At 39.5% G+C, this 13,367-nt stretch overlaps 1 protein-coding gene across 1 annotated transcript in view; it reads right to left on the bottom strand.

The window, feature by feature from the left end:
• CENPP (centromere protein P) overlaps positions 1-13,367 on the bottom strand; it is a 290,099-nt gene that overhangs the window by 229,600 nt on the left and 47,132 nt on the right. Inside the window, exon 5 of the mRNA XM_039475190.2 lies at positions 5,324-5,420. Within this exon, the coding sequence (XP_039331124.1) occupies positions 5,324-5,420 (97 nt within the window). The remainder of the gene's footprint in view (positions 1-5,323; positions 5,421-13,367) is intronic.

Below are 13,367 nucleotides of genomic sequence, written 5' to 3'. Positions count from 1 at the left end.
AAGTTTCTAAAATAACTTTCCTCTTGCTTGTACCCCACTAAAAGTCTTAGTCTACGCTTTGCTTTGAAATTAAACAAAATTATCAGTGTTTTAGAAACATAAGTCTGGACTAAATAAATAAAAGTACAAACATTATTTCCATCATGAAGTATGTATTGAAATCAAGTTGTCTCTGTGCACTATTCCCAGAATACATATTTATTCCCATTTTTAAGCATTTGCTTCTGTTTTTTTCCCTACCTACAATGATGTCACATTTTTCAACTATCCCCCCGTTTGTCAAAGTTGACCTCAAGATAAAATTTTTGATTAAAGCATCTGAGATCTAAGACCACAATTACTATTCTAACAATGATTATTAGCTCGTTCACTTATTTTGATAACTAATGATCCTAATTATTATCATGCTTTCTCATTATTTTGTGTACATGCCACATTTTCCTGTGACTTAAAGCTCACTACAAGCACTAAATGCAGCTTTATACTTTATACTTTCAAAGTGCTAGAACAATAATGAGTACATTTGAATTGAATATACAATAAATATTGCAAAATAAAATCCATCTAAATAAGAAGGTTCTGTTTTATTTGGAAAAACTGAATCTTTAAACTACCATAATCTTGAATGCCTGTCATCTTTCTAGTTTTCAGAAAAATAATGTACTTCTATATTCTTTTTATGATAAAACCTACGGACCAAAACACCATAAAATACTCTCAAATTAAGAAAACATATAAAAGTCAGTTGTTTTAGATAAGACGATGATAAGGGAGAAAGAGGATTGGTAAAAGGTATGAATTACAGAATTAAAGAAATAATCTGGGGATTTCTTTTTCTTTTTTGGGGGGAATTTCTAGATAAGAGGATATAAACATGCATACCTTACACCTTCATAGACACAACTTTAAATCACAAACAAAACAAAATAAACAATACAAATTATACCACAAAGATCCAGAAGATATCAGAGGAAATAATTAGAGAAAGTAAAAATATGCTGTCTCCATTATATTAATGTTTTAATTCTTGATACTAGTAATTAAAGAAATAGAGGTTTTAAACTTTTAAATAATTTACTTCTTACATTGCTCAAAGAAACTAAAGATCTACATAAATGGAAAGATACCTTATGTTTATGGATGGGAAGCTTTAATGTTGTTAAGACAACAATACTACCCAATACAATATGCAGACTGAACACAGTTACCAACAAAATCTCAATAATGCTTTCACACAAATAAAAAAATTCACCTTAAAATTCATATGGAACTTCAAAACACCTCCAAATACACCGAAGAATCTTGAAAAGAAGAATAAAGATTGAAGACTCACATTTCCTAACTTCAAAATTTACAGCAAAGATACAGTAATGAAAACAGTATGTAGCCCAGTGCAGTGGCTCATGCCTGTAATCCTACCACTTTGCGAGGCCGAGGCAGGGAAATCACTTGAGGTCAGGAGTTCAAGACCAGCCCGGCCAACATGGTGAAACCCCATCTCTATCCAAAATTCAAAAAAATTAGCTAGATGTGGGGCGGGCACCTGTAATCCCAGCTACTGGGAGACTGAGGCAGGAGAATCGCTCGGCCAGGAGGCGGAGGTTGCAGTGAGCCGAGATTGCACCACTGCACTCCAGCCTGCACAACAGAACAAGAGTTCATCTCAAGAAGAAAAGAAGGGGAGGGGAGGGGAAGGGAGGGGAGAGTAGGGGAGGGGGAAAACAGTGTGGTATTAGTTTAAGTACAGACATACAGACCAATACAATACATTAAACAGCCCAGAAATAAACCCTTGCAAATAGGATCAGATGCTTTCCAACAAAAGTACAAATACCATTAAGTGCAGAACCTGTCTCTTCAGCAGTGGTGCTGGGAAAGCTGGATATCCATATGTAAAAGAATGAAGTTGGCCGGGCACGGTGGCTCAAACCTGTAATCCCAGCACTTTGGGAGGCGGAGGCGGGTGGATCACGAGGTCAAGAGATCGAGACCATCCTGGTCAACATTGTGAAACCCCGTCTCTACTAAAAATACAAAAATGTAGCTGGGCATGGTGGCACATGCCTGTAATCCAAGCTACTCAGGAGGCTGAGGCAGGAGAAATGCCTGAACCCAGGAGGCGGAGGTTGCGGTGAGCCAAGATTGTGCCATTGCACTCCAGCCTGGGTAACAAGAGCAAAACTCCATCTCAAAAAAAAAAAAAAAGAATGAAGTTGGACCCCTACCTTATATAATATTAAAAAACGAACTCAAAGACCTAAACTTAAGAGCTAAATTATAAAATTCTTAGAGGAAAACCTTTATGAAATTGAATTTGGCATGGAATTTTTTGGATTTGACACCAAAAACACATGTAAAAGATAAATAAATAAACTGGTCTCCATCAAAATTTAAAACTTTTGGGACAGATTCGTTAAAGGAAATAAAACTACAGCTAGATAGGAGGAATAAGTTCTATACCATTGTAAGACAACCATAGTTAAAGATAACATAGTATATAGTTTCAAATAGCTAGAAGATACTCATTGTTCCCAACACAAAGAAATGATAAATGTTTGAGCTGATGGAAATGCTAATTACCCTGATCTGATCACTATACATTATATACATTGAAATACCACTGGCCGGGCGCGGTGGCTCAAGCCTGTAATCCCAGCACTTTGGGAGGCTGAGGCGGGTGGATCACGAGGTCAAGAGATCGAGACCAACCTGGTCAACATGGTGAAACCCCGTCTCTACTAAAAATACAAAAAATTAGCTGGGCATGGTGGCGCGTGCCTATAATCCCAGCTACTCAGGAGGCTGAGGCAGGAGAATTGCCTGAACCCAGGAGGCGGAGGTTGCGGTGAGCCGAGATCGCGCCATTGCACTCCAGCCTGGGTAACAAGAGCGAAACTCCGTCTCAAAAAAAAAAAAAAAAAAAAAAAAAGAAATATCACTATGTACCCATGAATATGTAAAATAACTATTTGTTAATTAAAAATTAATTAAAAATAAATTTTAAAAGTTAAAAACTTCTGCTCATCAAAGGACACTATCGAGAGTCAAAAGACAACCCACAGGAAGTATTTTGAAACCAGATATTTGATAAGACATTAATATTCAGAATATATTTTTAAAACTCTACAATTCAACAACAACAAAAAAGAAACCAATTCAAAAATGGGCCAAGGACTTGCAGAGACATTTTCTCAATGATATACAAATGGCCAACCAACACATAATAATATGTTTAACATCACTAATCATTAGGGAGATGCAAATCAAAACCACAGTGTGATATCACTTCCTACATATCAGGTTGACTACAGCACCCAACTCCCCAAAAAAAGCAGAAAATAACAACTATTAAAGTAGTTGTAGAGAAATTGAAGTACTTGTGCTTTGCTGGCATAAAATGGTACAAGCACTATGGAAAAGCATATGATGTTCTTCAAATAATTAAACACAGAATTACCATATGACCAAGCAATTCTATTTCCAGGTATACAATTACACTTAAAAGAACTGAGAGGGATGCAAACAGGTAACAGTACAGCAGGATAATTCAAAGTAGCCAAAAGTAAAAACAATCAGTGTCCATCAACAAATGAATGAATAAACAAAATGTATATACATTCAATGGATTATGATCCAGCCTCAAAAATAGGCGGAGGGCAGTGGGCTTGAGAGACCAAGGTAGGTGAATTGCTTGAGCCCAGTAGTTCAAGACCAGCCTGGGCAACATGGCAAAAACTGCATCTCTACAAAAAATACAAAACTTAGCTGACATGGTGGTGTGAGCCTGTAGGCCCAGCTACTTGGGAGGCTAAGGTGGGAGGATCACCTGAGCCAAGGACAAAGTTGCCATGAGCCATGACTGAACCACTGCACTCCAGCCTGGGCAACAGAGTGAGACCCTGTCTCAAAAAAAGGGGGGGGAAATCTGACTCATGCTACAATATGGATAAATTTCGAGGACATTATGCTAAGTGAAATAAGTCAGACAAAAAAGACACTCTACATATATGAGGTACCTACAATAGTCAAATTCATAGAAACAGAAAACAGAACAGTGGTAGCAAGCGCTAAGAGAAGGCAGGAATCAGGAGTTAATGTTTAATGGGTATGTTTCAGTTTTAGATGATGAAAAACTTCTGGAGAAGGATAGTGGTGATGCTTACAGAACAATGTGATTGTTTTTTTCCATCCTAGTGTAATGTTATAACTAGCAAAGACCAGCTCCTAGAAGCTCTCTACCCTCCATAGGAAAAACACACAAATTATACTTTCCTAACTGCCTGGAAGGCACCTAGAGTCAAATCAGCTTTGGAAATGGAGACTAGTGCTCTCATTTTCCATCACCCATTCAAATGCATAAGGAAACGGCAACATTGGGTGATTCATCTATTACCATAACTGCCAGCACACTCCGCAGTCATTATTGTATTTTACCACTTGCGAAGCAGAAATTTAATTTTTCTGGCACATACTACCTATGATAAAATATAACAAAATCATGAGAATGCCTCAAGGTACTGTAGTACAGAACTGCCCAGGTTTCTTTTTGGAAAAAATCCTACACCTGACAAGGTTTTATTAGCTCAACCAAATAGAGTAAATAATAATAACAAACAATAGAACCCCAAATAAAGGAGAGTTAGTATAAGTCCTAAAAACAACAGTCATGACCTGGTTAGGCTTTTGAAGGAATATGAACCTTGAAATACTATTTAAGTTGACTTTCATAACTGGTTTCTGTGTGGATTAATACTGTCACTAATTTGATGCTATCCAAATGACTAGGACTTGAGGTATGACAATGCAACCAAACATAATTTCAGTTATGCCCGAAAACAAAGAAAGGAAATAAAAAGAAGTATTATAAAGTACCCATATCAGACTTTAGAAAGCATTACTTCACAAGAATCAGGCTTTGGTATTTAAACTCAAAATGTACAATTGAGAGCTGAGAACACAGAGTCTGGCTCAGGAAGTTAGCAGTCTACCACTACATGATAAGCCTGCTGTGATGATATTCTTTATTAACATTTATCGTTTTACTTCAAGTACTCTTAAAAGAATGATTTTTCACAACATGCATTTTAAATAAATTTGAATGCAACCACACTTCTTTCAAGACATTCTACCCTATAAACTGTTCACTTATCTATACAAAAGTAATCCTTCTCCACTTATTCCAAATAATTGCAAATTCCAAAAGTCAATGACAATATTTTCTATTGTTTGACAGCTTTTAAGAAAAGAATGTTATGGATGAATCCCCGATTAATATCAGCTTTACTTTCCATATATGTTTAAATTCAAAGACTTTAGACTTTACCTTGAAATGTTTAAATGTGCGCTTACGATATTCGAACCACTCCACAAAAAAATGCAGGCTTCGGAAAAACATGAAAAGATCTTTTCTCTCTTCTGCTCTGTAGGAATAAATGATTCTCTGATTAATAAATATCATTAAATGATAGGACAAATCTAGCTTATTTTTCCTTTTCATGTATCCTACAATAAAACAAAAAACTACTTGACATAGTTCTACATATCAATTCCTGCAGTCCTGTGTGTTCCTCCAGTGTGACTGCTACTTCTACTTTTTCAGCCTAGAATGTCACTTTCCACCATTTTCAAATGTTTAAATCTACCTATTATTCAAATCACTCAAATGCCACGTTCCCTGAAATCTTATCTGATGACTGCAGTATAATAAAGAATAATGAAGAATAGACAATACAAAAGTCTTCTGGCATGGCTCTTTACAACCCTTGGAACTTCCTGAGTGAGCGATGTGTCTTTGTTATGCTAATGAGATCTCTCGTAGTGGCTCCTACATATTGCAGACTGGGGGCTGTTCACCAGGAAAACCAAACACATCATTAGAGGGCTAACCAGGAACATAGCAGAGCTTCCTGGTTGGTGAATACACTGAGGTACTGGGAGGATAACGTGCCTGGATTCCACAAGGAATCTCTGTCTCCCCAGCACCCAAACCTTTATCCATGCATTACTTCCATTTAGCTGTGTCTGAGTTGTATCCTTCAAAATAAAATAGCAATTATAAATACAGTGTTTTCAGTAAGTTCTGTGAGTGGTTCTAGCAAATTATTAAACCTGAGAGATTTGTGGGAACTCCAGAATTTATAGCCAGTTGGTCATAACTGCAGGTGGACCTTGACACTTGCAGCTAGTGTGTGAAGTGGAGACAGTCTTGGTGGAGACCTCTGCCTATAACCTGTGGGATCTGTTAGTGTGAGAAATTGAACTGAGCTGCAGGACATCCAGTTGGTGACAGAGAACCATTGTCAGAACAATCACTACACCACCACACCACATATACCATTCCCTAACAGCTAGAAATAATCGCATTCCTTTGCCTGAGAGCTCTCACAGGAATGAGTCTTAATTCTCTTAATACTACACCTATTTTAATAATGTAAGCCACAAACACAAGTAACTTGAAGGCAAGAACCATCTATCATTTAATCATTCATCTGATAAATGACTGTGGGAGTTGAGTTCTTGTACTAGTCATGATAGAGTAAGCATTTTCCACCCCAATGCTTCCATTAAATACAATTTAAAACCATGGACATAACACATAAAGCAAACATCAGAAACTCTGAAATGTGGAAAGAAAGCAGAACAGGTAGAGTCTTCAGGAATCAAGGGAGGACATGGAAACGAATTCCCTGGGATTTATTTTTGTGTCCTGTATATCCCAGTCTGCACAAAGGAGCAACATGCAACTCAGAATTACCAAAGGGTACATTAACAACAACAACCCAAAAGGCCTCAGAAAGATCATTCCCTCTAGGCCAATGAAGATCATGCAAGATGAGAAGAAACAGAACTGGCACAAGGGAGCCCTAGTGCCAAAGAGAAGCTATACCCCTTTCACTCCAAATCAGACACTTTAGCCACAGAGGCTGAGGTGTGAAGCCTGTCAACTATCACTGCCAACAATAAGCAAAAGCAGGCAAAGCAGAGACCTCACCTGACACCAAGCAAACATAAGCAAAGAAAGGATATCATTCCTGTTCTCAACCAGCATGGCAGCTGCACACACAGTGGGATGCTCTCTTAACTTTCCACACTCTGCACTTAAGTGATCCCAAGAAGAGATAAGGGAGAATCAGAGAGGAGGAGTCTTCAGAAGAGAATCTTTTACATCCGTTTATGAAGTCCTAAATAACCCAGACATAAAACCAACTAGAATCTACGCAGAAAAAAAATACTGAGAACTGAATTGTAATGTAGAATAATTTCCAGAATTCACACTGGCCTTAGGGTAGTACATGAGTAGGGGAGACCACAATAACTACAGACTATAAAGTGAGCTAGCTTATGCTTTTGAATTAGAAATGCATCAATAAGAACAAAATGGAAAATAGTAAAATAGGAAGGGCTAGGGGTCAACCTGTCTCAGAAACAGTGAAAACTAATGCATAGCTGTCAGAATCAATTTTACTGGAATTTGGGAAGAGAATAAAAAGCTTGTGACTGAGAAAACAGCTAGGAAAAGGGCAACTGAAACAGGGTAAGAGAGTTTCGGAGTATTTTAACATACCCTTACCACATTCCCTACCTGGCCACAGTAACACTCTTAAAGATAGCATGCCACTTTACTAGTGTGAGAACCTAATCCTGACAACAGTAAAAGGATCTTGCTCCCAAGAAATTGTCTTGTCTTGACTTGTTCCAAGTAAAAGAGACCGCATTTCCAAGGAATTCTTTTGACTCAAAGGGCCTCACTTTGTTTCAGCTAAGTCAGAACTTTCTTGCAATTGATACAGGAGCAAGAAAGAAATTATTTAGGCAGATAGTGAGGGTAAAGAAGACCTTAGCAAGGCTTCCCTTTTAATAAAGAGCCGCCCCAAAGTAATTTATTTTCTAACAGAGAGCAGCCTGAAAAATAGAGCTGCAAACAAAAGATGGAAGCTTGCACAGGTAAACGCTGGTAGCTGTGCCAAAAGAAAAGGGCTACCACCTGGAAGCCAAGTATGTTAAACATGGAGGATCCATCTTCTCTTTTCTTTCTTTCTCCTTTTTTTTGAGATGAAGTCTTACTCTGTTGCCCAGGCTGGAGTGCAGTGGCATGATCCTGGTTCACCACAACCTCCGCTTCCTGGGTTCAAGTGATTCTCCCGCCTCAGCCTCCAAAGTAGCTAGGAAGAAGTATGCCATGATCCCCAGCTAATTTTTTTGTGTGTATTTTTAGTAGAGATGGGTTGCATCATGTTGGTCAGGCTGGTCTCGAACTTCTAACCTCAAATGATCCTCCCGCCTCGGCCTCTCAAAGTGCTGGGATTACAGACGTGAGCCACTGTGCCCAGCCCCCATTTTCCCTTTTCTTTGTCACCACGTGTACACTAAAAAAGCAGGCAACAGCAGACCACAGTGGCTCATGCCTATAATCCAGCACTTTGGGAGGCCAAGGCAGACAGATCACCTGAGGTCAGGAGTTTGAGACCAACCTGACCAACATGGAGAAACCCCATCTCTACTAAAAATACAAAATTAGCTGGACGTGGTGGTGCATGCCTGTAATCCCAGCTAGTTGGGAGGCTGAGGCAGGAGAATCGCTTGAACCTGGGAGGCGTAGGTTGCAGTGAGCCAAGATCATGCCATTACCCTCCAGCCTGGGCAACAAGAGTGAAACTCCATCTCAAAAAATATATTATATATGTAACATACGTATGTTAACATATATGTTATATATATATATATATATATATATATATATATATATATATAATTTGCTATTGGCCTGGCCCAGTATAGAATCCATCTGCATAATAAAAGATTAGCGTGGGGCAGCCAGCTTCTTCACATCCAATGCAAATGACACACCTGGTCCCACCAATCTTTCATACCCTATGTAAATCAGACATTGCCTCCTCAAAATCATCTGTAAAACCTGCATTTGACTGTGGAAGCCACAATCCATTTTCTTTGGGACCCATCTCTGTTCAGAGAGTGGCGCTTCTCCTTCTTCCCCCTATTAGATGTCCACTATTTTTTCTTTTTTCTTTTGAGACAGAGTTTCGCTCTTGTTACCCAGGCTGGAGTGCAATGGCGCGATCTCGGCTCACCGCAACCTCCGCCTCCTGGGTTCAGGCAATTCTCCTGCCTCGGCCTCCTGAGTAGCTGGGATTACAGGCACATGCCACCATGCCCAGCTACTTTTTTGTATTTTTAGTAGAGACGGGGTTTCACCATGTTGACCAGGATGGTCTCAATCTCTTGACCTCGTGATCCACCCGTCTCGGCCTCCCAAAGTGCTAGGATTACAGGCGTGAGCCACCGCGCCCGGCCTAAATGTCCACTCTTAACCTCATACTGGTGTGGTCGTGGGACAACAACCCTTGGGTATTACCCCAGACAACAATGCTGCTTCACAATAAAGACCTAACTACACAGGGAATGTTTTTCAAAAATACTAAAAAGCAAATTAACAAGTCACTGCTGTGAAGGGCAAAAGAACCTTGAGACAAACAACAGATATGCCGAAAGCCAAGGGAAGAAAAGGTGGGGAATAAAGTCTTGGAAAAAGTGCTTGGGTATATCAGGGAACTAGGAAGCCACATGAATGCTCAGGGCAGAATGCATGCTTAGAAGAGATCTGAGGGGAGCATAACTTCAACCTCTGGCTAAGGATGAGACTAAGGCAGGGTTGTAAAAGACCCAGCTAAGCACTGAGGTAGTGTCCCAATATGGAAACAAAATACATAGACCTGGAGATGATACATTTTTTCTTGCTTTTTTTTTTTTTTCATTTTTGCCTATCATAATACTCAAAATGTACAGTATTTAATGACAATAACAAAAAACTAAGCATGCAAAGAAACAAGAAAATATGGTCCAGTCATAAAAAAAAAAAAAAAGAAGTTAACAGAAACTTATCTTGTTGAATGATTAGTGAAATTACTAGGCCATGACTTTAAATCAACTGTCTTAAATGTGTTTAGATAACTCAAGAAAACCAAGAGAACAAAGTATGCAACAAAGAGGGAATGTCAATAAAGAGAGAAATTATTTAAAAAAGAAATAGACATTTTGGAACTAAAAAGTACAACAAATGAAAAATTCACTAAAGGGGCTCAACAGCAGATTTGAATGGGCATAAGAATCAGTTAAAAATGAATATAAGCCAAGTGAAATTATCTAGTCTAAGAAATATAAGAAAAAGAATAAAGAAAAATAAATGGAGCCTAAGAGACTTGTGTGACAACCAGAAAAGTACTAACATACATATAATGAAGGTCAAAGAAGGAAAGCTGAAAAAAATGGGAACTGAAATTATATCTTGAGAAATGACAATCAAATCCCTCTGGATAAAAAGTTAATATACAGATCCAAGAAGTGCATAAACTGCAAAGAAACTCAAAGAGATTCACATCAAAACACATTATAGTAAATATGTTGAGCTTCAAAGAGAGAAAATCCTGAGACTGGCAAGAGAGAAACACATTGTCATGCAGAAATCATCAGTAAGATTGAGGGAATGTGTTCTCTTTCCGGGTCCACAAGGGGGCGTAGTTTTAAGGGCAAAAACTTCCTAGTGCCATGGCCCCCTCCCATCTCTCTCCAACTGGGAGATTTAATGGTTTATGTTTGAATATTGTGGGCGCAGGAAGAAACTAAGAGTCAATCACTCCAGCAGAAGTTCTAAGGAACTCCTTTCATTGGCCTGTGGTCTTAGAGAAGGTGGGGGTTCCTCCCAGGTTAAAAGTCCCCTTCTTCCACACCCCTTCAGACTCCAGGTTTGGATCCCCTTCCACAAACACTCCCTTTGTGGAAGCTGTTTTTCTCTATCCTGGATTTTCCCTCTGGAGTCCCCTTCCACACTCTCTCATGGAAGCCTGTCTTCTCGTCCTAAACTCCGTCTCTCTCTATTCCCTAACCTCTCATGGAAGCTACTTTCCTCTCCTGGATTTCATCTTTCTGGATGCTCTCACTCAGTGTGAGAGTTAGGTGTTTCTTTCTCTCTCGTCCTGTTTCTCTCTCTCTTTAAATAAATCACTTTCTACAAACACTTTTGAGTCTGGCACTTACTACGCATTGCGCCATGGTCCCCTCTCTCATTCTTGAGAGGGCAGGAAACCAAGAACCTGGAGAAATGTGCTCTCAGGGGAGCTGAGGGCACCCTGAACCCCTGAACCCCAATATTACAAGATTAACATCTGATTTATTATCAGAAACCATGGAGGCCAGAAGCTAATGCAATGACATTTAAAGAGCTGAAAGAAAAGAACTGCCAACCAAAAATCTGATATTCACCAAAACTATCTTTCACAAATGAAATGGAAATTAAGATATTCCCTAATTAAAGAAAGCTAAGATCTGTTATTTGTAGACTTGACCTATAAAAATGCTAATGAGAATTCTTCAGGCTGAAAGGAAAAAACACTGGACAGTAACTGAAAGCCATACACAGAAATCATGAACAATGGTTACATAGGTAAATAATAAAGAAAGCATCATTGTATTTTGATCAATAATCCCTCTTTTTCCCGTATTATTTAAAGACAAATGCGGCTGGGTGTGGTGCTCACGCCTGTAATCCAAACACTTTGAAGGCCAAGGCGGGCAGATCACCCGAGGTCAGGAGTTCAAGACCAGCCTGACCAACATGGTGAAACCCTGTCTCAAAATAAAATAAATAAAGACAAATGCATATTAAAAAAATTGTAAATCTTGGTTTTAAAAACAGGAGAGGGCCGGGCATGGTGGCTCACGCCTGTAATCCCAGCACTTTAGGAGGCTGAGGCGGGTGAATCACGAGGTCGAGAGATCAAGACCATCCTGGTCAACACGGTGAAACCCCGTCTCTGCTAAAAATACAAAAAATTAGCTGGCCATGGTGGCGCATGCCTGTAATCCCAGCTACTCAGGAGGTTGAGGCAGGAAAATTGGCTGAACTCAGGAGGCGGAGGTTGCAGTGAGCCAAGACCGCGCTATTGCACTCCAGCCCGGGTAACAAGAGCGAACCTCCATCTCAAAAAAAGATAAAAACGGGAGAATAAAAATTGTAAATCTATGTTAATGGCCAAACAATGTATAAAGATGTAATCTGTGATGATCACAATGTAAGGGGGAGAAAAGAATTCTCCCTAACTCACTGCAAGAGGCCAGCATTACCCTGATACTAAAACCAGTTAAGGACAAACACACACACAAAAGAAAACTACAGGCCCATATTTCTGAGGAACACAGATGTAAAAATCTTCAACTCTGAAACTTGTGAGTAGACTTAAAAAATAAAATAATTTGGCCAGGCGCGGTGGCTCAAGCCTGTAATCCCAGCACTTTGGGAGGCCGAGGTGGGTGGATCACGAGGTCAGGAGATCGAGACCATCCTGGTCAACATGGTGAAACCCCGTCTCTACTAAAAATACAAAAAAATTAGCTGGGCATGGTGGCACGTGCCTGTAATCCCAGCTACTCAGGAGGCTGAGGCAGGAGAATTGCCTGAACCCAGGAGGCGGAGGTTGCGGTGAGCCGAGATCGCGCCATTGCACTCCAGTCTGGGTAACAAGAGCAAAACTCCGTCTCAAAAACAAAAACAAAAAAATATCACCATGTTGACCAGGATGGTCTCGATCTCTCGACCTCGTGATCCACCCGCCTTGGCCTCTCAAAGTGCTGGGATTACAGGCTTGAGCCACTGCGCCCGGCAAATAAAATAATTTTAAGAAAATAAAAATCTTCGACAAAATAGCAAACCAAATCCAACAGCACATCTAAAAGATAATATACCATGATCAGTTGTGATTTATACCATGGATGCAAGGATGATTAGACATATGCAAATCAATAAATTTAATATAGCACATCAACAAAATATAGGCAAAAAACAAATAATCTCAAGTGATGCAGAAAAAGCATTTGATAAAATTCAACATCCTTCCAGGATTCAAACACTCAACAAACTAAGTATAGAGGGCATATACCTCAAAACAACACAGGCTACATCTAAAAAACACACAGCTAACATCATATTGAACAGGGGAAAGTTGAAAGGTTTTCCCCTAAGAACCAGAACAAGACTTCACCATTCCTATTCAACATAGGACTAGAAGTCTTTGCCAGAGCCATCAGGCAAAGGAAAGAAATAAAAGGCCTTCCAATTGGAAGAGAGGAAGGTGAAATTGTCTCTCTTTGCTTACATAATCTTTTTTTTTTTTTTTTTTTTTTGAGACGGAGTTTTGCTCTCGTTAACCCAGGCTGGAGTGCAATGGCACGATCTCGGCTCACCGCAACCTCCGCCTCCTGGGTTCAGGCAATTCTCCTGCCTCAGCCTCCTGAGTAGCTGGGATTACAGGCACACGCCACCATGCCCAGCTAATTTTTTGTATTTTTAGTAGAGA

This window comes from Saimiri boliviensis, chromosome 2 (genome assembly GCF_048565385.1).
Source record: "Saimiri boliviensis isolate mSaiBol1 chromosome 2, mSaiBol1.pri, whole genome shotgun sequence".
Classification (NCBI taxonomy): Eukaryota; Metazoa; Chordata; class Mammalia; order Primates; family Cebidae; genus Saimiri; species Saimiri boliviensis.
Note: the sequence above shows the minus strand (reverse complement) of the source record. Positions and strands in the feature narration are given on the sequence as shown.